The sequence below is a fragment of the Myodes glareolus genome, chromosome 12 (assembly GCF_982192425.1).
Source record: "Myodes glareolus chromosome 12, mMyoGla1.1, whole genome shotgun sequence".
Taxonomy (NCBI): domain Eukaryota; kingdom Metazoa; phylum Chordata; class Mammalia; order Rodentia; family Cricetidae; genus Myodes; species Myodes glareolus.
Genome location: NC_142037.1, coordinates 22,180,219 through 22,202,097, shown reverse-complemented (window position 1 = coordinate 22,202,097; position 21,879 = coordinate 22,180,219). Strand labels below are relative to the sequence as shown.

Here is a 21,879-nt window from a genome sequence, read left to right as displayed (position 1 = left end):
GGTGTGGCTGCGTGAACTATTGGGATTCTTTCACAGGGTGCTTTGGTTGATTCATTGCTGTGTAATGTCATTGTCTTGGTCCCTGAGCACTCTCCTAACGGTTCTGTGTGTCCTTTCAACATGCTGGCTCAGGCAGGCATCTACCTTAGCTCTTCCTGGCTTTTTGTGTTGCAGACTGCTCCAGCGTCATCTTTGTTTTGTGTGCTCAGTCCTAGAACTATTCATTTCTTCAAGGTGTCCTGCTTCCTTTGATTGAAGAGTGGGGTTAGAAGCCGATTTGGACCTTAGATGTGTTCTGGACTTTCTTTTTTGGATACATAACTTACCATGTAGCCCATGCTGGCCCTGAATTTAAGACTCTCTCATCTTGACCCCCAAGTTCTGAGATAACATATATATATATATATATATATATATATATATATATATATATATATATACCTGTTTTTTCCCTTTCCTTTTCTTTTCTTCCTTCCTTCCTTCCTTCCTTCCTTTATTTTTATTTTTATTTTTATTTATTTATTTTTTTTCCGAGACAGGGTTTCTCTGTAGCTTTGGTTTCTGTCCTGGAACTAGCTCTGTAGATCAGGCTGGCCTCGAACTCACAGAGATCCGCCTACCTCTGCCTCCCGAGTGCTGGAATTAAAGGTGTGCACTACCACTGCCCGGCACAGCTGTGTTTTATAACTTTGTTTCCAGTCTTTTGGAAATGGTGACTTTTTGTCCTTTGACTTTCAGTAAGTCTGAAGGGGTGGATGGGACATAGGGCAAAGACTCGCCCAGGTCATAGCTTATCTGGTAAAGTGCGGCCTAGCATGGGGGAGGCTGTGGGTTTGCTCTTCAGCACAAAAGCCTGGAGTACCAGTACTCCAGAGGTGCAGCAGAAGAATCAGGAGTTAAAGGTTTCCCTTAGCTCCCTGGCCAGCCTGGCCTGTTTCAGGAGACCTTGTCTGGAAGCAAGGAAAACAAAAGTTAGATCTTGGGGGTTTTCTTAGAAAAGCTCACACATGCTCTTTGGTGTGTCTTTCTTCATGCCTTCCTCTCTCTCTCTTCAACATTTTAACCCTTTTTAAAAAATTATTTAACTTTTATTTTATGCACATTGGTGTGATGTTGTCAGATCTCCTAGAACTGGAGTTACAGTCAGTTGTGAGTTTCCATGTGGATGCTGGGAATTGAACCCAGGTCTTCTGGAAGAGCAGCCAGTGTTCTTAACTGCTGAACCATCTCTCTAGTCCTGCCTTTCTTTCCCTTAACCATATTCTTGGATTCTATATTAAAAATATTTTTGATAAAGATTCTTACTCTTCTTTATAAAAACAAACAAAACCTGAAACAGAGTAAGGCCCCTGAGTCGGACCTCTTGGCTTCATCTCCTCGTCACAGGACAAGTGGCCGGGGATTCGTCCCTTGTCACCTTGCTTTCCTCAAGCATGGAAGAGGAGCTGGTAGCGTCTACTGTCTAGAGCATTGCAGAGACTAGCAGAGGGGGACTGAAGAGTGTCTAGTGGTGTTAAGTGGCCGTCATTGACTGGGGGCAGAGGGTGGGCAGGGAAAACGCACTTGTCCCTCAGTATTCACGAGTGAGGGCTTCTGAGGTCCCCAGATGGTATCAACATAGATGCTCATGTCTCTTGTGCAAGTCAAAGTGGCAGTGTTGCAGAGGTGACACACACTTCCCCTTTCAGTCCTTCTAGGTGCTGTGTGCCACGCAATCCAACATAAAGGCTACGTCAACTTTTCAGATATCTATTAAATGTTATAAGAGTGGGATGTTGTATAATTTTTATAGTTGCTTTATATGGGGCATAAAAAGTGATTAGCTCGATAAATGACTTGAATGTTTTTCTTTTTATTTACTTTTCTCCCCAGTGGACTCATTGGTCGGAGCTGGGCTCTGCTGTTTGCCAGTGGAGGCTTCAAGGTGAAACTCTATGACATTGAGCAGCAGCAGATAACGAACGCCCTGGAAAACATCAGGTAGGCCCGGCTGACACGTCTGGAGGTCATCAGATGGCCCTGTCCCTCTCCATCTGTCTCACTCATCAGGCCCTCTGGGCTGTGACTCTCTGTCCCATAGGGACAGCTCTGCAGCAGCTCTGAGACGACCAAGGCCAGGTTTAAGGTTCCCTGGAAGACAGCGTGAATCTTGCAGTGAAGGAGCTCCCTTTGTGAAGAGAGCCTACATTGGCAAGCAAGGGAGGGGTGGAAGAGCCCAATGCGAATGTCAGCCTTGGTCCTATGTGGTGTCTCTGCAGCTATGTCCAGCTCCTCAGGGTGACATTGATGCTGGCAGCCCTCGCCTGAAGCGTTTAGAGATGTTTTAGACTCACAGCAAAATGGAGAGGCAGGTATGGCGATTTCTCCTATGCCTCACACTTCCCGAAATTCAGTGTTTTCCCCTTCAGCATTCCTGTCCCACAGGAGATGAAACTGCCTTGATCCGTCATTGACATTAGGGTTCTGTCCTGGTATCGTGTATCCTGTGGGCTGCCCCCTCGTGTGTGTCCACTGTTATAGGGCCATGCCGACTCGTTCTACAACCTGAAAAATGCTCTGTTCTCTGCCTGTTCCTACAGCTTCCCCCAGTCCCTGGCAACCACTGATGTTTTCACTGTCTCCATAATTGGTCTTTTCCCAGAATGTTGCATTGTTGAAATCAGGTAGTTTGTGGCTCTTTCCGGTTAGAAGCTTTCATTTAGCAATATGCCCTTAAGCTTCCTTCATGTATTAATGACCCACCACATTGAACCCTGACTAATAGTTCATTGCCTGGACTAGCCATTCCTTTTCTGAAGAGTACCTTGGTTACTTCCAAGTTTTATAAATTGTGAATGGAGATGCTATAGACGTTCATGTGCAGATTAGAGCGGACATGTTTCAGTTCCTTTGAATACATATTGACAATCATGACTTCCTAAATTCAATGGCAAAAATATATTCGATTTTATAAAGAGTCATTGTACTAACTTCCAAAGTGGCTGGACTGTTTTGCACCCTCACCAACAGTAAATCAGAGTTTCTGGTGCTCTGTATCCCTGACAGCATTAGGTGCAGCCAGCGTTCTGGGCATTAGGGAGCCGTAATATGTGTGTAATGATACCATCTTGTTTTTGACTTGCTGATGGCATACGACTTTCCCATATTTTCTGCCTTCTGTATATTCCATTCCTTTCTTCGGTGCTGAGGATTGAATGTGTAAGCATGTGCTCTACCATTAAGTAGACCTAATCTCTTGACTTCTTCCCATTAAAAGCATGTTTCTGGCTAACAGGTGAACCTTAAAGTTTTTCATTTGCGGGCACTCCCTGGTGCATGATAATTATTCCAACTCAGAATCCTACGTACAGATTTTGTAAAGTGACTCTTCAGAAATTCTGGTCTACTGTATTTGTGGGAGTAGAAGTTGTCAGGGAATATTTAAATACATTAGTAAAAGTATCTACAGATGCCCGAGTAGCTTGTAGGAATGTGGCATCGCATCTGTGTTGACCCCACGCATCCCGTGTCCTTTCCCTCGTGTCTAGGTGGCTTGTTATTGCATTGGGAAATGCAATCCCCGTGCTGCAGAAGCAGTCGTGCTGCGTTGTTTAGGGACAGTGACAAGAAAGCAGTTTGCGCCTGTTCTGTGCAGATGAGAAACAGTTTCCTGATTATTATTTCCACCCGCAGTTGACTGCACCTGAGGATGCTGTTCCTGAAGACGGGAGGCACATCAGCCCTTTGTCCAACCATCTTCCGGTCCCACCTGACTAGTTTACAGAAGGGCTTTGCGGACCTCGTTTTGGAAACAGTAGCTGGTCAAAGCGTTGTTACCAGTTTTAGCGTCAAAGCCTGGGCCCCATAAGCTAGGCTTAGTAATACATCCTGGCATACCAATTCCAGACACAAGTTACAGTGGAAAGCAGAGGAAGGAGATTTGGTCAGTGTGGCCCTATGGGGAAGAAGAGCAGATAAAAAAAATCTAGTGACCCCCAAGTCTGTTTTTGGGGATCCTAACACAAGGCTTAGGTTTAAACGAAGGCAATTGTTATACATAACTGAGCAGTCCTGGTCAAGGTGTGGTCCTGCCCACCACCGAGCATTATCATTTAGCTTCTGGTCCTGCAAGGTGGCCCGATGAGCTAGGAGAATCCCAAGTCAGTTCCTCTTTGAGCTGGCTCCAGGCTTCATCCTTTCCCTTCCCTCAGCATGAGGTTCCCAAGGAAATTTTAACTTTTGGAGATCTGTTGTCTCAAAGTTTAACTGCTGAGTGGAGAAACAGGCATGTCTGTCTTACAATATCTCCTCCCCCCCAGTGGGGTAGTTACATGTCTTGGTGTTGTATCCTTGGATGGGGACAGCTTTTCAGCCAGCTGAGACTTGTCACTGGTTTTCTGGCGATTGCATTTGTGGTTGGTGGCCCTGGAGCTGAGTGACATTAGCTTCAGAACTGTCCTAGTGTTATTGTTGGCTTCAAAGGGCCAAAACTGCCAGAAGCTAACACACAGGGAGCGCTGCTGTGAAAAAGATGGGTCAAAGACTTTTGTGGCCCCTGGCATTTTCCTGCCAGTTTTGTGGCGAGTGCGTGCTGCTCTAGGTGGAGGGCACCCTTAGGTTTGAGCTGTGCATTTTGTTTTCAGTGGTCTGCATTTATCAGCGTCACATGAGCTCTGTGCCAGTCACTACAGATGACAGGTCTTGCCTCAGGGCCTGGAATATAATAGGTTTCAGTAGGACCTATGACTCATCTTGTAGCCCAGCGTTAATTAAAATGCTGCAGGATCCCCTGCGGCTGCAGTGGCAGAAACTCGATGCCACTGCATCGAGCGGTGGCAGTGGGCAGCAGGTCCTGAGAGCAGCCAGTCCTAGGCAGGAATTGGTGCAGGTCACCGAGCAGTGACAGTGGGCCATGTGCCCGCAGGCAGTGAACAGCGGGTCCCGGGAGCAGCCAGTCCCAGGCAGGGACAGCGTGGCTCCCTGAGTGGCTCAGTGGTTAGAGCACTAGCAGGAACCACCCTGGTGAGCTGGCCCAGTGGTTGGAGCTCTTGCAGCTCTTGAAGAACACCTGTGTTGACAGGCCCATCTCAGGCAGCGGACAACTGAGTGTCACTCTAGGTCAGGGCACACAGCCCTCCCCTTCTGGCCTCTTCAGGTTCTCTCTCTCTCTCTCTCTCTCTCTCTCTCTCTCTCTCTCTCTCTTCTAGACAATCTTAGAAATCCCTTGTATGTTAGATTGAGCCTAGACCAGTGCCCCTGAGCTACATGCCCCTCTGGATTTTCAGAGATGGTATCTGTTTATCCTGGAATGTTCAACCTTCCCGCCTCTTCTCACAAAGCACTGAGACCCCAGGTGTGCACTCCCTTTCTCGGTAACTAATCTTAAATAGCAGAACTAGCACACACTGATTTGGAAAGTATAAAACAAATGGAGAATAGGAGAAGTTGACTTTTTTGTTTAATGTTAAGACATTAGAAGCTAGGCATAGTGAGTGGCTTACATCTGTAATCCTAGAATTTAGAGCTGAGGCAGGAGGATTATGGTAAATTCCAGGTTAGTATAGCCCACAGAATGAGATCCTGGCTCAAAAAACAAAACAACAAGACATTAAGTAAGTTATGATTATAACTCAAACCAAGTGACAAGGAGACCTTAGTGCCTGGGAAAAACATGTCATTCAAGACCATTCAAGACTAATCTTTTCCTAGCAGGGAGGGAGGCACACACAGTGAGGAACTTGTTACCATCTTAGGTGAAGGGCACCATTTGAGGGGGAGGCCTTGCCCATGCCTCCCTGCTTCACCTTTGCTCTGCTCTGAGCTTGGTAGTGCTAGCTCTCAAGGCCTTCAGAGCCAAGGGCATTAAGAACACTTGATGAAGATCAACTAAAACTCACTCAGCTGAGTGCCAACACTGCCTGTAGATCTGCGTGTATTTATTTCTCAGGATTTGCAGCTTGTTGCATTTCTCCAAGTTCTCAGGCCCTGGGCCATCATTTGACTGCGCACCCCCACTGAAGTATGAGCATGCTGTCTTCATCTGTGATCACTGTCTCTGGGTGACATCTCCATTTCTCATCGGCCCTTTTCTACTCTCTATGGTCACCGGGACTCATTTCCCTCTGCCAGTGTCTCAGCTTTTTATATAGATCAGGAGTTAATAAACCACTGAAGTGATCGCTGAAGCAAGGCCCTGTCCTCTGGCTCCTGACACCTGACGCTGCTTCTGAACTCATGCCCTAGGGGCAACCTGATCACTCGTTTTTACCCTTGACAGCCTCCTTTCTGGCCTGGCCTGAACCTTACACTAAGCTGGGTTTCCACCCGGATTCCTCTGGATTTGTCTGTTTTCTTGCTTGGGGATTTACTTTTAGTTTTCCCACACCCCATAGGCCAGAGCAGCTGGGGTAGTGGGTGAGGTGTGGTGGGCCATGCCTGGCATCCTAGCACCTGGGAGGTGGAGGCAGGAGGATCAGAAGTCACTGTCACAAAACAAAACAACAACAACACAAACCACTCGTTAGCATAGTGGACCACAAAACGGCCATAAATTATTGCCCTGCCTGTTGATACCCGCACACATTTTTTTCTTGTTTTACAGTACTAGGGATTGGACTTGGGGGTTCATGCCTGTGGGGGCTCATGCCTGCGAGGCAAGCATCCTCTGTTGGTCCCTTTGCAGTGTAACTTTTGTTTTGTTTTGAGGCAATCTCATTGTGTAGCCCAGGGTGGTCTTGGCCTCCTAAGCCCAGGAATTGTATGTATGTGTCAACCTGTAATGCAGGCCCTGGCATTACAGATGTGTGCATCAACCCAGCACAAGGTGACTTTCTACTCTGATCTTGGACTTAGGCCAGGCCATGTGGACTGGCCAGTGGGGCAGTATTAGCGGTGACTCAGCAGAAGCACTGGAAGGCACAGTGCATCACAATGCTGCCACCTTCCGCTGGGAAACCTCCCTCTACAGTTGTCCACTGTGACTTTCTAGCACTGTGCCAGTCGCTAGACAGAGAAGGGATGCAGCCCCACCAAGATGGCTGGCCCAGGGACCAGGACAGGACACACGGGAATTAGCATGCCTTCCCTGGCCAGGCTTCTGCAATCTGGTGGCCTTGTGCTGCCAGGAGAACTCTCACCGCCCTAATCTATGTCATCCGCGGGTGTTCTGTAAACAAATATGTTGTACAGAACATAGCCTCTTGCGTTTGTTTCGGTGTCTGTAGCCCATGCACACCATATGCTGGCAGAGCCTAAGGTGCCACCCCAGGTAAGGGAGATGTCTCAGTCAGAGGAGTGTGGGGAGCGCACCGGAGAGTTGGAAGTTCTAGCTACTGTGTGTGAGGGAGTGGAAAGGAGAAGGTGCAACATAGGCCGTGGAGGTCAAATCCCAAGGAAGCAGAGAAAACATCATGTGGAAGAAAAAAATTACTGTATTTCTATACATTGACTACACATGGAAAACATAATAAAATCTATTATCAGAGAGCATAACAAGTGTAAATATAGTATAAAAGTATATATATAAAACTTATGTGTTTTAAAAAAAGAATGAATATAAGGCATCATAGATGTATTCATGAAGGGGTAATATATCTAATGTTTGTGATGAATACAGAATGAAGTATGAGCAGATGGAGCAGCGGTTGCAGTCTTGTCACAGAAGGATGCACAGGGTGTAGGCCCAGGAATAACCTGAGTCTGGTACTTTAAGGTCCACAGTCAGGTTGTGGATTCAGTTGGGTCAATCCACCCTGGTTATCTGGGTGTTCACAGGTTCTGCTCTTACTTGGCTGCAATCGTGACAGGTCAGGCGATTGCTTCACTTCCTTTGCTTGTTTTTTCTGCCGAAACAGAACTAGCCCAAGTTGACCTGCTTTGCGGCAGCTGCGTGTGAAAAGTTGGGCAGGAGTCTGAATGTCACGGCTTGCTCTAGACAGCGGGCTCTAGGTGACCACTATTCCTGAACTTTCTGAGGCCAAGGGCTCCTGTTCAACACTGTGCACTTGAATATGAACATGCTGACGGCAGGACAGGGCTGTGCAGGCTTAGACGGTGCTAAAGATGTGGGCTCAAGAATGGTGTGACTTGGGCCGGGCCTGGTGGTGCTCACCTTTGATCCCAGCATTGGGAGGTAGAGGAAGGTAGATCTCTGAGTTTGAGGTTTTCCTGGTATATGTAACAAGTCCAGGACAGTCAGGGCTACGTAGAAAGACACTCTGGGGACAGAGAGATGGAATGGTGCTGCACAGTCATGACAGCCTATCTTTGAATCCTAACTCATAGACCGAGCACCAAGAACATGGTCTTGCCTATGCCTGCTGCCTTAGTGCCATAGTAGTTTAGAAACAGAATTGTGGGGACCTGCCAGCCTTGCTGAAAATGTGAACTCTAGATCCAGCCTGGAAGAAATAAGGCCGAATAAGAAAAGGGTACCCGACACCTGGCCTTCACACGGAAACCCCCCTCCCCCATGAATGAGTAAATAAATGTTAAATAAAAAGGTTATTTTTTTAAACAGGTTTTTTTTTTTTAAACACCCTTACATTACAGTGATAATTGTTCCCAATCTTTTTCCCTTCTGAGTTTTTAGGTTTTGAGACAGAGTCTGTCGTGTCCCAGGCAGGCCTCAGGCTTGCTGTGTACCTGAGAGTGATCCTTTCACCTCCGCTTTCCAAGCGCTGGGCCCACACCCCAGGGTTGGCGCTCAAGTGCTTTTTTTCTGCATCTTGATGTCCGTCTGACATCTAGTGGTAAATTGGTGTATTGCAGCCATCGTTGGCACATTATCAGGTCAACCCTGCAAAAGTGTGTTGATTTAACACCAGTTAGAGTACTGTTACAAACAAATACTTTTCAATGAAAACAGCTTGACCAAAAAATTAAAAAAAGGAAAAGAAAAAAATCTGTCATAGGATTTTTAGACCTATTTTTAAAATAGAGAAGAAAGCAACGAGAAGAGACTTAAGGCCCAAATTGAATGTGGTGGCATATGCTGTGTTCTCTAGTGCTCAGGAGGTTGAGACAGGAGGATCCTGAGTTCAAAGCCAGCATTAGACAAATATGGAGGCCTGCATAAAAGACCCAGTTCCCGTGTGGTGACAATCTACTACTGGTGCCCTTTTCTACTGTGCCAGGAGAGAGACCCACTGTCTGACCCATGGCCATCTCAGGGTTGTTTTCCGAAATGCATCTCTTTCTTATGGCTATGGCAAATGGCAAAATATTTGAAAAGTCAACATCAGCAGGGAGGGTTTATTTGCTTACAGTTTAAGAAAGGATACATAGCCAGGAGGTGGTGACTGATGCATACCTGTAATCCCAGCAGAGGCAGAGGCAGGAGGGTCTCTGAGCTCAAGGCCAGTCTGGGCTACAAAGCAAGTTCCAGGACAGCCAGAGCTACACAGAGAAACCCTGTCTCACAAAGAAAAGAAAAGATGCAGCGTACCATGATGGGAGGCATGGCAGCAGGGGTTTGAGGCATTTGGCCACCTTGGGTCCCAGTCAGGAAGCGAGGAGAGATTATACCACCGACCATCTTGCTTTCTCCTTCAGTCTGGGCCTCCAGCCCATGGGATGGCACTGCTCAAATTTGGGTCTTCTCTCCTCAGTTAAGCTTTTCTGGACACACCTTTGCAGACCTGCCCAGAGGTATGCCAACGGGGTGATTCTAAATTCTGTCCAGCTGACAATGTAGATTCTTCATCACATGGAAATTCTTTTGCTTAAAGATAATATGGAAGTTTATTTATGTATTTTGATACATCTTTTTTTTCCTGATTTCCAGCAATAGAAGGTACTCTCTTTATACCTAAAACCAAAATCAAAACGATAGTTTTAAGAGAGAAGAAACCGAAACTAAACCAGGTTGCAGCCCCTGATGCTGTGAGACTGCCTAGCTCTCAGAGCTGTGCCCTACTCTCCTCAAGGCTTCCAGTTCAGCCTTGTGACTAACAAGATACAGCAAGGCGAACTGCATCCAATTACAGAAAAGCAAGGTCACAGGGTGCCCTGAAGGTGACGAGGACCATGCAGATGCCATGTGCCCCTCCGTTGGTGGGAAAGAATGCCTGCTGCTCTTTGCCCGCACAGCCTTGGCATAGGTCTGACTGTCCATATGTGAGATGTCGAGGATTCCAATCCTTAGCTGTACCACTTTCAGACAGCATCTAACATGGAGAGCCCACTTCCAGGGGCTCCCTCTGGACTGCCCAGGGAAAGCTTGAACCCTGTGTGAGCTCTGTCTGCCACCTTCTTCCTGAGATACCCATGGGTCTTTCGGTGTATGGCCCCCTCATTTTTACAGACCTGGCTAGATCCCCTGCGGTGTGCTCCTGCTGGCTTTGGGATCAAGGACATCAGTGGCTTGAAGATAAAAATGATCGCAGAAAGGAATGTCACATGTGGCCTGGCTTACGTGTTGAGAGTAGAATGGTGGTTACCTGAGGCTGGGGAAGAGGGAGAGGAAGGGCAGGGGCAGGATGAGCAGTGGGGACCAAGTGTCCCATGTGCTATACAAGGTATATTGTTCACAAACCTAGAAGAGGTTTTGAATGTTTGCAAAATGCGAGGTGGCTATGTGCTGTGATTTGGCCGTTAGCCAATGTGTACCCGTATCGGAACATCACGTGGGACTCTATAACCATGCACCATTTTGATGTATGTCCTCTTCAAAAGGTGAAACCTGTGATGTAAAATGAACTAGAAGGTGTTTGACTTGCTGGTAAAATATCTGTGGTATAACGGGGCCCCGGTGGTCATGTGTGTGCCCTGCCCACTCAGTGGTTCATGCCATGTGAGCAGTGCTGGCAGCATAGTTTGTGAGAATGTGGGCTCTGCATTCAAACAGCGCATGCCCGGTGTGATTGCACAGGTCACATGGCATGGCGCTGGCTCCCTCCCCTAACTCTCCTTCTTTCTTTGGCAGAATCTCACTATGTGGTCCAGTCTGGTTTCATACACCCATGTTCCTCCTGCCTCAGCTTTCCAAGTGACAGAATCATAGATTCCCTACACCTGGCTAAGATGGTACTCTCAACGGACTCTCCCATGCCAGGGAACTGAGCCAGGAAGGAGAATGAACCGTTGGTTATAGCCACACCCCACCATTCAGTTAGTTTTAGTGTGACAAAATACATGTCCCCAAATCTGTTATCTCACCATTTTAAGAACAGTCGGTGCACGAGGCATGGGCCATGCTGTGTGATTGTCACCACCGTTCCTCGAAGCTCTCCACCCTCCAGAGCAGAAACTGTACTCAGTAGCCTCTAATTCCTCTTTCCCCCAAACTCTCAGCCCTGGGCACCAACACCCTGCGTTCTTTTCCTGGTTGGCTGCTCTTGGTACCGTAACCAAGTGTGACCTGTCACAGGGTTTGCCTTTTTGTGAATGGCTGATGCCGTTAAGAACAGCTACACAGCGTGTGCTCGAGTTTCTTCCCTTTTAGAAGCTGAGTGGTCCTCCTTTTGGCTAGGACACACTTTACGTCCCTCTCCTCCTCCTTCAGGACAAATAGTACTCTGTCTGTGTCTACACTCCAGTTACTCTCTGGAGCTTCCACAGCGCTACTGTGAACCGGCTGTGTAGAACCTCCTCAAGGTTGTATTTGGGGGCCTGAGGAGATAGTGAAGTGTATGAAGTGTTTGCCGTGTGAAGTGTGTAAAGCGTGGAGACCTCAGGTCAGTTCTCATGTGAAAATCCCGGTGTGGTAGTGTGTACTTGGTATCCCAGGGCTCGATGCCGGGCATCTTAGCTGGAGCCGTGAGCCTCGGCCCTCTGAGCAGCCCTGTCTCCAAAAGCAGCGAATGGCTCCTGAGGAACGGAATCCACGGCTGACCCCTGGACTCCACACATACTGCATACGTGTACGTGAATGCCTCTCTGTGCACCCACTAATGCACAAATTTGAACCCCCCTCCCTCCAAAAGACTTTCCAATTCTTGGGTTGCTACTTAGAAGCAGCGAAATCACATGCTTCTGTTTTTATGGTTTTGAGGCGTCTCCACACTGACTCCATAGCTGCGGCACCATCTCCTTTCTCAGCATGGAATAAGGGTTTGAGTCTCCACATTTCACCATCACGTCTTTTCCCTCTTCCCCTCTCTCTCCCTTTCTCCCTCTCTTCTCCTCCTTCCTCTTCCTCCTCATTTTTTGATAGTAGCATCTAAAAGGTGTGAGGCTGTGTCTCATTGTGACTTTGCATTGGGTCTGGGTCTGCCAATCTCTGCCTTGAAGTTTGTCTTTGGTTGCCACAGCGACTGTTCTCCGCGTCTTTGCAGGAAGGAGCTGAAATCGCTGGAGCAGTCCGGTTCTCTCAAAGGCTCCCTGAGTGCAGAGCAGCAGTCAGCGCTCATCAGTGGCTGCGTTAACCTCGCAGAAGCAGTAGAGGGCGCCATGCACATTCAGGTGAGTCAGAGCCAAGGGGCTCACGGGTTTGCAGAGGCCCGAAGTTGCCTTCCAGCTTTTCTGGAATCACCTGCAGGCAAGATTCCACCACGGAAGGTGTGCACATTTTGTACCTTTGAGGTCAGAATTTTGTTCTTTGCGTGCTTCAGGTGCTGGGATTTTGGGAGTGTGTGGGGTGGGGGTGGGGTAGAACAATTCAGGGAATGACAAAGGCCTGTGACTTAGAACACACTCAGGTCAGACAGGCCAGGGGACAGTGTCAACACATAGTGGTAGTGGCTGGGGAGCTTTGGTATGTATATTAACTTCTGAGCTCGACATCCTCATTTGTGTGAGGGCGCTGACTTCACTCTGGAGTGGCGTGAGGGCTTCCACCTGGGAATCTGTCTAAGGTGACTCTCCTGGAAGGCAAGGCTCTACTTACCCAGCGATAGGATTAAAACTCACCTCTTTTGGGGGTCGATTTGCTGTAAGAGCTGTCAGCATCCCCAAGGTATTGACTTAGCCCCCCAGACTCCCCCTTCCACCTCCCCCACCCCCGCCCCTACACCTGCCTCCGTCCTCCTGTGGACTTTAGGTAAGCTTGATGACCCGTCACACCCAACAACCGCGCCGTGTAAATAGTGGTTACACTGTCCAGCTTAGGGGACCATGGTGAGAAAAGTCTGCACACCCTGTGGAGGCACAGGTTTGCTTTTTCCTGCATGTTTTTCATGTGAAGCTGGTCACATCCCTGGAACCTGCTGATGCAGCAGCACAGCGCAGCACATGCCTGTTCAAGGAGCAGACTGCTGTTGTAATCGCATATAGCTACAGATAGCTAGGTATGGAGTGTGATCTGAAATGTGGATGAGTGGCGGACCACTGGGATTTTTCCGGTTTCTCATTTCACAAAGCATTTTGGTCCTGTCTCCCAGCCGGCATCCTCTCCTTCCAGCGTATTCTCGCATCTTAGGCCTGTCTAGCCAGGTGCCTAGGGATGTTTTGCTTCTTCAGAGATGCTCATAATAGAGCTTTTGAATTCCTGCATGAACTTTCACCCCTGCCAGGCGCACGTGGGTACTTAGTACTCTTTGTACCCGAGAGGTGGAGGCAGCAGCAGTCCAAGGCCATTCTTGGATACACAGTGAGTTCTAGGTTAGCCTGGACCCTGTGAGACCGTCTTGACCCCCCCCCCCCCCCCAGCATGTCCGCCTCCCCAGAAATAAAAAGAAATTTCACCCCTCGTCAGTTACTAATCCTCGAACACTGAGGCTGTTTTCTCTTCCGTCACAGGACACGTGGTTTTGCAACCTGCCATGCTGATTCCTTTGACGTTGCTTTTGGAAAGCTTTTTTACACATAAGCCAGTAGTAGTGGGTGTGAAGACATGCCTAGGATAGCGCATAAGCCTGTGTTCGAGAACTTTCTTCCTATGTTTTTCAGGATAGCCTTCAGTTTGTAGGTTCAAGTCGTGTTCCCTGGCCTCCGCCTCCAGAGTGCTGGAGCGCAGGCACGTACCACCTTGCCTGTGGACTTTGACTTCTCTCCCCATTTTTGAAAAGTAGTCTAGCAGATAATACCATAAACATCTCATACAGCAGATCATGGGGCTGAGAGATGGCTCAGCAGTAAGAACACTTTTTTTTGCTCTTTCAGAGGACATGGGTTCAATTCCTAGCAACCACATGGTGACTCACACGTAACTCCAGCTGCAGGGAACCAGACACTGCCCTTCAGACCTACATACATACATGCAAGCAAAAACACTCACATACATAAAATAAATACATCTATAATTTTTTTTAAGAATGAAAATCTTCAGTAGTATGAAGACATTATAGTGGCTTGGATATAAAGTCAGTCCTTTCTGGGATAGTCTTAAGGGTCCTTGACCCAGAAAATGCTTCATAAGTGATAGTTATTTTATAAATTGTATATTGTGTAATTTGTGTACAATTTTTAACAATAGTTAAACGGCATGGGGCTAGAGATGGCGTTTCCTATGCCGCAGACGCCATAACTGAGATCTGTCTCTGTTTTCCAAGTAACAAATATGTTTATGTTGAGCTCTGGAGAGGAGCTGGGAGAGGAGGGAGGAGAATCGGGAGGAGGGATTCAGACCCTGCTAGCTTTAATTCCTGTAAGGGACTGCGTTGGGACACCGTCTCCAGGAATTCAGAAACCTGGAGAGAGTGAGTAGGGCTGGGGAGGTGTAAGGCAGATAGGATTTGACAGGTGGAGTTTGGGCAGGGGGAGTGGAAGGGGCCAGCGTAGGGGCTGTTTCAGGAGATGAATGGCGGGAATGAGCCTGTGTCCCCTAGAAGCTTAGTGTGAGTGAGATGCAGGCGCAGCACAGGGGAGAAAGCAGTTGAGATGGGAGTTACGTAGGGTGACTTTTAAACACCAGCTCAAGGTTCCTTAGGCCAGATGGATGAACGTTTCTTTCTTTCTTTCTTTCTTTTTTTTAGATTTAGTTATTTATTATGTATACAATATTCTGCCTGCACATGTCCCTGCAGACAGAAGTTGTCACCAGATCTTATTACAGTGGTTGTGAGTCACCATATGGTTGCAGGGAATTGAACTTAGGACCTTTGGAAGAGCAGTCAATGCTCTTAACCATTAAGCTATCTCTCCAGCCCGGATTAACGTTTCTAACATGCCAAGGATAATCATATCACCAGGACACTCAATGTTTTCCCTTAGAGACAGAGTTTGGGGTGTAATTTCTATCCTGATAGAATCTTCCAGAAGAGTGACACTGATCAGAAGGGGAGGTGGGAAGGAAGTCACAGTGCAATCCCATTTGCTAAATGACCCATTTTCTTGGGCACGCTAGTGTAGGTTTTCTTCCCCTCTTTTCTGACAGGGTCTCACTCTGCAGTTCAACTCAGGTTAGCTTGGAATTCACTGCCCAGGCTGACCTTGAACCCAAGGATATCCTCCTGCCTCAGCCTCCCAAGAGCCAGGATTCTAGGTGTGAGTACACCTGGCTTGTAGTTTCTATACACAATAATTTTTAAAATTCTTATTTCCCTGTGGTGTTGGGTACCGAACACCAGGGCATTGTGTATGGCACTCAGGTTTCCCACTGCGGAGCCGTCGTACACAAGTCTCCACTGCTGAGCTTCATCTCCAGTCCTTGCCTAGACCAGGTCTTGCCATGCAGCAAGCTGCCCTCGAACTTGTGATCCGGCTGCCACCACGATAGGCAGGTGACAAACTTGATAATCAACGTCTATGATTAGTACTTATCAACGTCTCAACCTTTGTTTACCAGGCAAACGAATGAACAAAACCCCATAGAAAAACCATGTAATGGTATGCTGCACGTCTTAAAGACTATGTTAATGTTTTAATACCTAGGAATGTTAAATACACAACTTGGAGAAGGCTGGGTGTGGTGAGTCACTCCTGCAATTGTATCATTTAGGAGGCAGAGGCAAGGGGAATCGATGCCAACCTGAGGCAAGCAAGATCCCGTTTCAAAAACAAGCATTTATGTATTGTGTGTGTGTGTATGTGTGTTATACACACGTGCGCACACACACTCAATGTCACAGAGAACGAAGTGTTTTCTTAGGTCCACTATCCCAAAACAAATCCACTTCTTGCTGTATTTAATTTCCTTAAGACTGTATCAGACAGAAGTATAGTGTTTGAGCTTAATTTTCTGTCTATGAATATCAAGAAAGCTGGAGTTTCAAAAGCCTGCTGGTGCTGGTGCCTGTCCACAGGGCCTCACACAATTAGGAAACAGCTCTGCCACCGAGCTGCACCCTCTAAACCTCCAGGACCTCAGTTTTTGTTTTTGTTTTTGTTTTTGTTTGAGACAGGAGGCTTGGCCTTGAACTCCTGACCTTCCTGCCTCTTGCTCTAAGTAGTGTGCCCTACTACACTGCCCCCTAGAGCTGCCCCAGGAGCTGTACCCATCCCTAGTCCCCACTGCTTCCTTTCTCTTGTTGAAAAATAGGTGCTAGCAGGCTGTTTCCTCAAAATTGTTATTCTAGGGAAATGTTCAAAAGTGGGAGGTGGACCTTAAGGATGAGCAGATGCTTCCCGGTAGGTAGCTTGCCTGTTACAGTTCTCAACCCCAGACAGTTCCAGTGTAGGATTTGCTTAGTCCCTGAGGCCAAAGCCCCAGTGAGTTGTGCTTCCTTCTCCCCCGAGGTAATCCTCTACCCAAATCCCAGAGGGCAGGAGTAGAGGTGAGAAGGCTCCCTAGCACTCTTGAAGTGTGAGAGCCTCCGAGAAACAAACTTGAATTTCTAGAACTTAGTGCAGTTTTGAAACCAAATCTTGCCTGGCAAGAAAGTCTACCGTGCTGGAAAATAAGCTGTGTCTCAAAAGCCAGTCTGAAAGCATCGCCCTCTGAAGAGTATTAAGGCTCATTAGCTGCTGGAGGAGGCATAATCTGATCCTGGCGATTGAAGCCCGGGGATCACGGTGGCGGCCGGAGCCTTGAGAGTGGTTTATTACCTCAGGAAGTTGAAATGGAGCTTGCTTCCAAAGGCAGGGCCGGGGCTGGAATCTAGAAGCCTCTTTCACACAGTCGCTGTGGTTGCTGGGAGCTTGCACCTGAACCTCACCTTTCTTTAGAAGTACTGGTCTCATTTGGAAAGGCTTCCAGACATGGGCGTCAGTTACAGGAGGCTGCGCTCATAAGTAGCAGCATTTGTGAAATGTCTGTGTTCCTTTAAAGAACAGCCGCCTACTGGACCTGGTCTTAGTCGCTGAGGCTCACAATGGTCGCTTCAGTGGGGATGGCATTGGTTGAGGGGGGCGTGCAGGCTGCTGGGAAGGCAGCGTTGAGCTGGCACGGGCTGCACTGAAACTGGAGCTCCATGGTTCCTTTGTGGCGTGTCCTTTTGAGATGGGCCTCGCTAGGCATGTGACACCTGTTTTATTTGTTAAAGTATTTTTTAATATAGATTTTTGCTGCTTGTTTCGTTGCTACCTGGGGATTGAATCCGGAGTCTGTGCCTACTAGGCAAGGATTTTACCACTGGATGTAGCTTTAACCCTCTTAAATGTTTAAGAAATGGAGTTGAGTTTACTAAGGCTGTATTTATTTTTCTGTTTGTTTCGTGACAGGGTCTTGTGTAGCCCAAGCTGACCTGGAACTATCTAGCTAGGGTTGACCTTGAATGTCTGATTCTCCTGCCGCCACCTCCCAATACTGGGATGATAGGTATCTATCACCACACACAAGCAACATATCATTTATGTATGACAAAACGTGCTAGTCTCAGTGTTCAGTACTGTATGCATGTGACAGGTGCCTACACATCTTGCCTACACATCTGGCCTACACAAATGACTACACAGCTGGCCTACACAGCCAACCTACACAGCCAGCCTACACAGCTGGCCTACATAGGCCCAAGGGGCTGGAACTCATGTTTAATAAGAGGAACTTGAGTTTGGGGAGGGGGCTTTAGTACAATTTATTTGAATGTGTGTGTTTCACATGCACCGATCCAGCCACTCACGGACAGAAACTATTTAGAAAGAAACCACATGGGATGGGTGAGATGGTTCAACAGGTAAAGGTACATGTGACTCCCTGGAGCCCACATGGTGGAAGGAAAGAACTGACTCCTGAAGGCTGCCCTCTGATCTCCACGTGTGCCAGCTTGTGTACTCACACACGTCAGGCCGAAGAGGTGGCTCAGAGGACCAGGTTTGGTTCCCAGCGCCCATGTCAGCAGCTCACAACTGCCTATAACTCCAGTTCCCAGATACCAGCATTCTCTTCTGGCCACCATGGGCACCAGCACACAGGTGGCATGTGTTTAGACAAACACACATGCACATAATAAAAAAAATATAAAACCCAAACAATGCAGTTGGGAGTGGTGGCACACACCTATGATCCTAATATTTGGGAAGCTACGGCAGGAGGATTACTGCTAGTTCCAGGCCAGCCTGGAGTGCATGCATAGACAGGTGGATCCCTGGAAGCACTAGGGCCAACACTAGCCTTCTGTGTGGTAAGGTTCCAAGTCAGTGAGAGGCTCTGTGTCAAACCAAAGGTGGAAGGCACTTTGCATGCATTCTGTGAGATGTATTTGCAAGCACTTGGTGATTTTAGTTCCACTTCAATAGCTCTGTCAAAATAACCCGCTCCAACCGTTCCGTTCATTAATCGTCTGTCCTGGGGTCTTGCTAAACTTGCTCATTATCTCTAGCAGTTTTGGGGTGGTGTTTTAGGATTTCCTGTTTAGGCCACCATGTATCTGAATAATTTTCCGATTGCTATGACTTTTATTGATGGAATTTTTGTGCTGACTAATCTGTCTCGTGGGTATGGATCAGGAAATAAGACTTGATACCCATGCTGCTGTATCTTGTTCTGTTTATCATGACTTAATTGTGATGTTAGAGTTCCTCTTAAAACTTATTTTTGGTGCCTGTATTGGGTTGAGGAAATTCCCTTTGATTCCAGTTTGTTGAGTATTGATAATGAATGAATGTTGAACTCTGAGTTTTGTCAAATGCATGTTCTTTGTTTGCTCTGAGAATCGTGTGGTTTTCTCCATAATCTGCCATTACTGTATCTTTTTTCCTCCCTCCCTCTCTCCCAGGAGAACAAACCCAGAGTCTTATGCATATGGTGAGTTTTATTGAGTTATTTTAGAATATTGAACCAACCTTGCTTGCCTAGAATAAACCTTACTTGGTTATGATGTATTACTGTTCTTATGTTTTCTGGGTTCGTTTGATTAATATTTGTCTGTTTATACCATTAACACACACACACACACACACACACACACACACACACAGTTGTTTTCTTCTACCATGTGGTTTCTAGGATTGAACCCAGTTAATCAGGCTTGGCAGGAAGAGCCCTTAATCATCTTGGGGACCTCAGTTGGTTGCTATTCATTAAAGATTCTTACATATGTCTTTATGAGGGATATTGGTTTGAAATTTTGTTTCTTCATCTGCCTTTTGTCTTAGTATAAAACTGGGTTCATTAACTAAACTAGGGAATGCCTGTTCCACTGTCCTCCAACCAACCTTGTTGGAATTAATTGATGTTTTTTCTTTTTAAATGTCACATACAATTCATAATGAAACTGTCTAGCGGTTCGGTTGGTTGCAAACTTTTTAAGAAATTCTTCTCTCATACATTATATTCCACCCAAAGTTTCTCCTCCCCTCACTCCTTCCCTGTAACCCCTCCCGTCTCCCAGATTCACTCCTCCTCCGTTTCCCTTCAGAAAAGAGCAGGCCTCTCAGGGACATCAACCAAACACAGCCTAACAAGTTACAATAAGACAAGGTACAAACCGTCATATCAAGGCTGGACAAGGCAGCCCAGTAGGAGGGAAAGGGTCCTAAGAACAGGCAAAGAGTCATAGGCACCCCACCCCCACTGTTAGGAGTCCCATAAGAACACCAGGCTACATAACCATAACCTATGAGCTGAGGACCTTGCTCAGACCAGTCTCTGTGAGCCCATGAGCCCTGCTCAGTTGATTCTGTGGGCCATGGTCTACTAGTGTCCTTGGCCCCTCTGGCCCCTACGATCCTTCCTCCCCCTCTTCCACGGGGTTGACTGTGGGTCTCTGCATTTGCTCCCAACAGTTGGCTGTGAGCCTTTAAACAGTGGGTTCAGTTTCTTGAGCAGATGCAGGGTGGGCTCCCCCTTTCCGCTTAAATAACTTTGGAAGTTGTTGTCTCTTGAGGAATTTGTCTGTGTCATCCAAAATGTTGAAGTTATAGAAATATAGTTATTAGTAACATTCTTGTCTCTTAGTGCCTCAAGTTTGTGTTCCTGTTTCTTCTCTATTGCTGATATCCACAGTTAGCGCAGTCTCTTTCTTTTTCTTTAAATGGCTTGTCCGTTTTATGAATCTTTTCAAAGAACTAGTTTTGGTTTTATTTATTTTCTTTTTGGTGGTTTTTCCGTAGAGTGTGCTGGTTTCTGCGAACTGGATCTTCTTCCTTTTGCTTGTTTTGGATTTTATTTGTTTCCCTTTTTCTAAGTGCTTCAGTTACAACTATAGAAAACTGGTAAATTGGTTTAAACCCTATATTTTCTCTCCTCCCCTTCTCTCTCCATCCCTCCCCCTCCCTTCCTGAGATTCCTACCTATTTACACCTTTGTTGGGTCCTCATTTCTGTAGAGTCTGGTGGTGTGCCTGGCCGTGTATTTATTGCTGTGTACCCCGCTAGCTGGAAGATGTGTTCTGTCTTTGTTCTCTCTTGACACTGATATTGGCCAGGGCTGCTGTCACCCAAGATGTAGTCGGACTGGGGGCACCATTTTCAAGATGGATCTCTCATTTCCGCCAAGTTTGTGGGTGGAGCTTGTAGTCCCTCTTCAGGGACTCTCACTGATCACTGGCTGTCTTCCCGACAGAGTAGCAGGGGAGTGATCTCATAGCGCGTGACAAACACTGCAGTTTCCATGACCGAGAGTCCTCGCTCATTCCCTAGTTCACACAGGCGCTGTACAGTCGCAGGAGCCCCCGGTGTCATCTTAGAGACAGCTGCCATGCATCAGAGGCCGTTTTCTCTTGGCCTTTTTTCTTACCTGACATTTTGCTACAGCGTCCATCTCTCTTCTGGCATTTGCCACCAGGACATTTAAGACGCTGATCCTTACTTAAGTTCCCTGTTTAATGGTCCTGGTCTCTAGATTTTCACTGAATCCAGTTCCACTGTTTTCTTTCTTTTTAGTGGGTTTTCCTGTAGTTTCCCACTGAATGTTGACACTGATTCTTCCGGTTAGGCCGCTGGTTTGAGGAATGGAGTCTAATCCATCTAGTTAAGAAGTCAGCTGCAGGTGCATCTCGCTGTAAGTGCATCCGTACTTAGTTGAGGTCTGCCATGAACTTCAAACACTCCACACCTTTATGTCCCCGCTTCACGCGTCTCCCGCAGCAGTGACCACGTGGCTCCTCTACACTTTTGCCGTCAAGGCAAAGCTGTCTGCCCTCTAGGTGCACCGAGGTTTTCCTGGGAGCTGGGGAAGAGCTTTCTGAGGTAAACATCATTTTGTGTCTGGTCCTCACCCGAGCACGTATGTGTTTGTACACACTGTTGCTCCCCTCTTGCTGTACATAGTTTTTATAAATTAAGTTTTATCATCAGTATGTATCAAGAAAGAAACCAAATTATGAAAGCTCTAGCTTTAACTCATCACAGATGAAGGCACAGAAAACACAAACAGAGCATCCTTCCGGTTTATGCATCATGATGTGTGTTCTCCATACGCACACTACTGATGCAAATGTGACTTACAACTGCCTTCCGCGTCCCGGGTAGAAGTGGAATTCCAAAGCTGGACCAGAGCTCTTGTACTTAAAATAAGGAAAGTGTCCTGGACGTGGAGTCATATGCCTGTAATTCTAGCCATTGGGAGGCCTGAGGCAGGAGGTTTACCATGAGTTTGAGGATGCTTGGGCTACACTAGTGAGCCTGAGGCCAGCCTTGGTTACAGTGTGAGACTCTGTCTCCAGAACAAACAAACCAAACCCTCGTTTATTAAGCATTTTAGAA

At 47.1% G+C, this 21,879-nt stretch overlaps 1 protein-coding gene across 1 annotated transcript in view; it reads left to right on the top strand.

The window, feature by feature from the left end:
* Positions 1–21,879, top strand: part of Cryl1 (crystallin lambda 1) — a 95,756-nt gene that overhangs the window by 6,453 nt on the left and 67,424 nt on the right. Inside the window, exons 2-3 of the mRNA XM_087912122.1 lie at positions 1,873–1,980; positions 12,255–12,381. Coding sequence (XP_087768248.1) covers positions 1,873–1,980; positions 12,255–12,381 — 235 coding nt within the window. The remainder of the gene's footprint in view (positions 1–1,872; positions 1,981–12,254; positions 12,382–21,879) is intronic.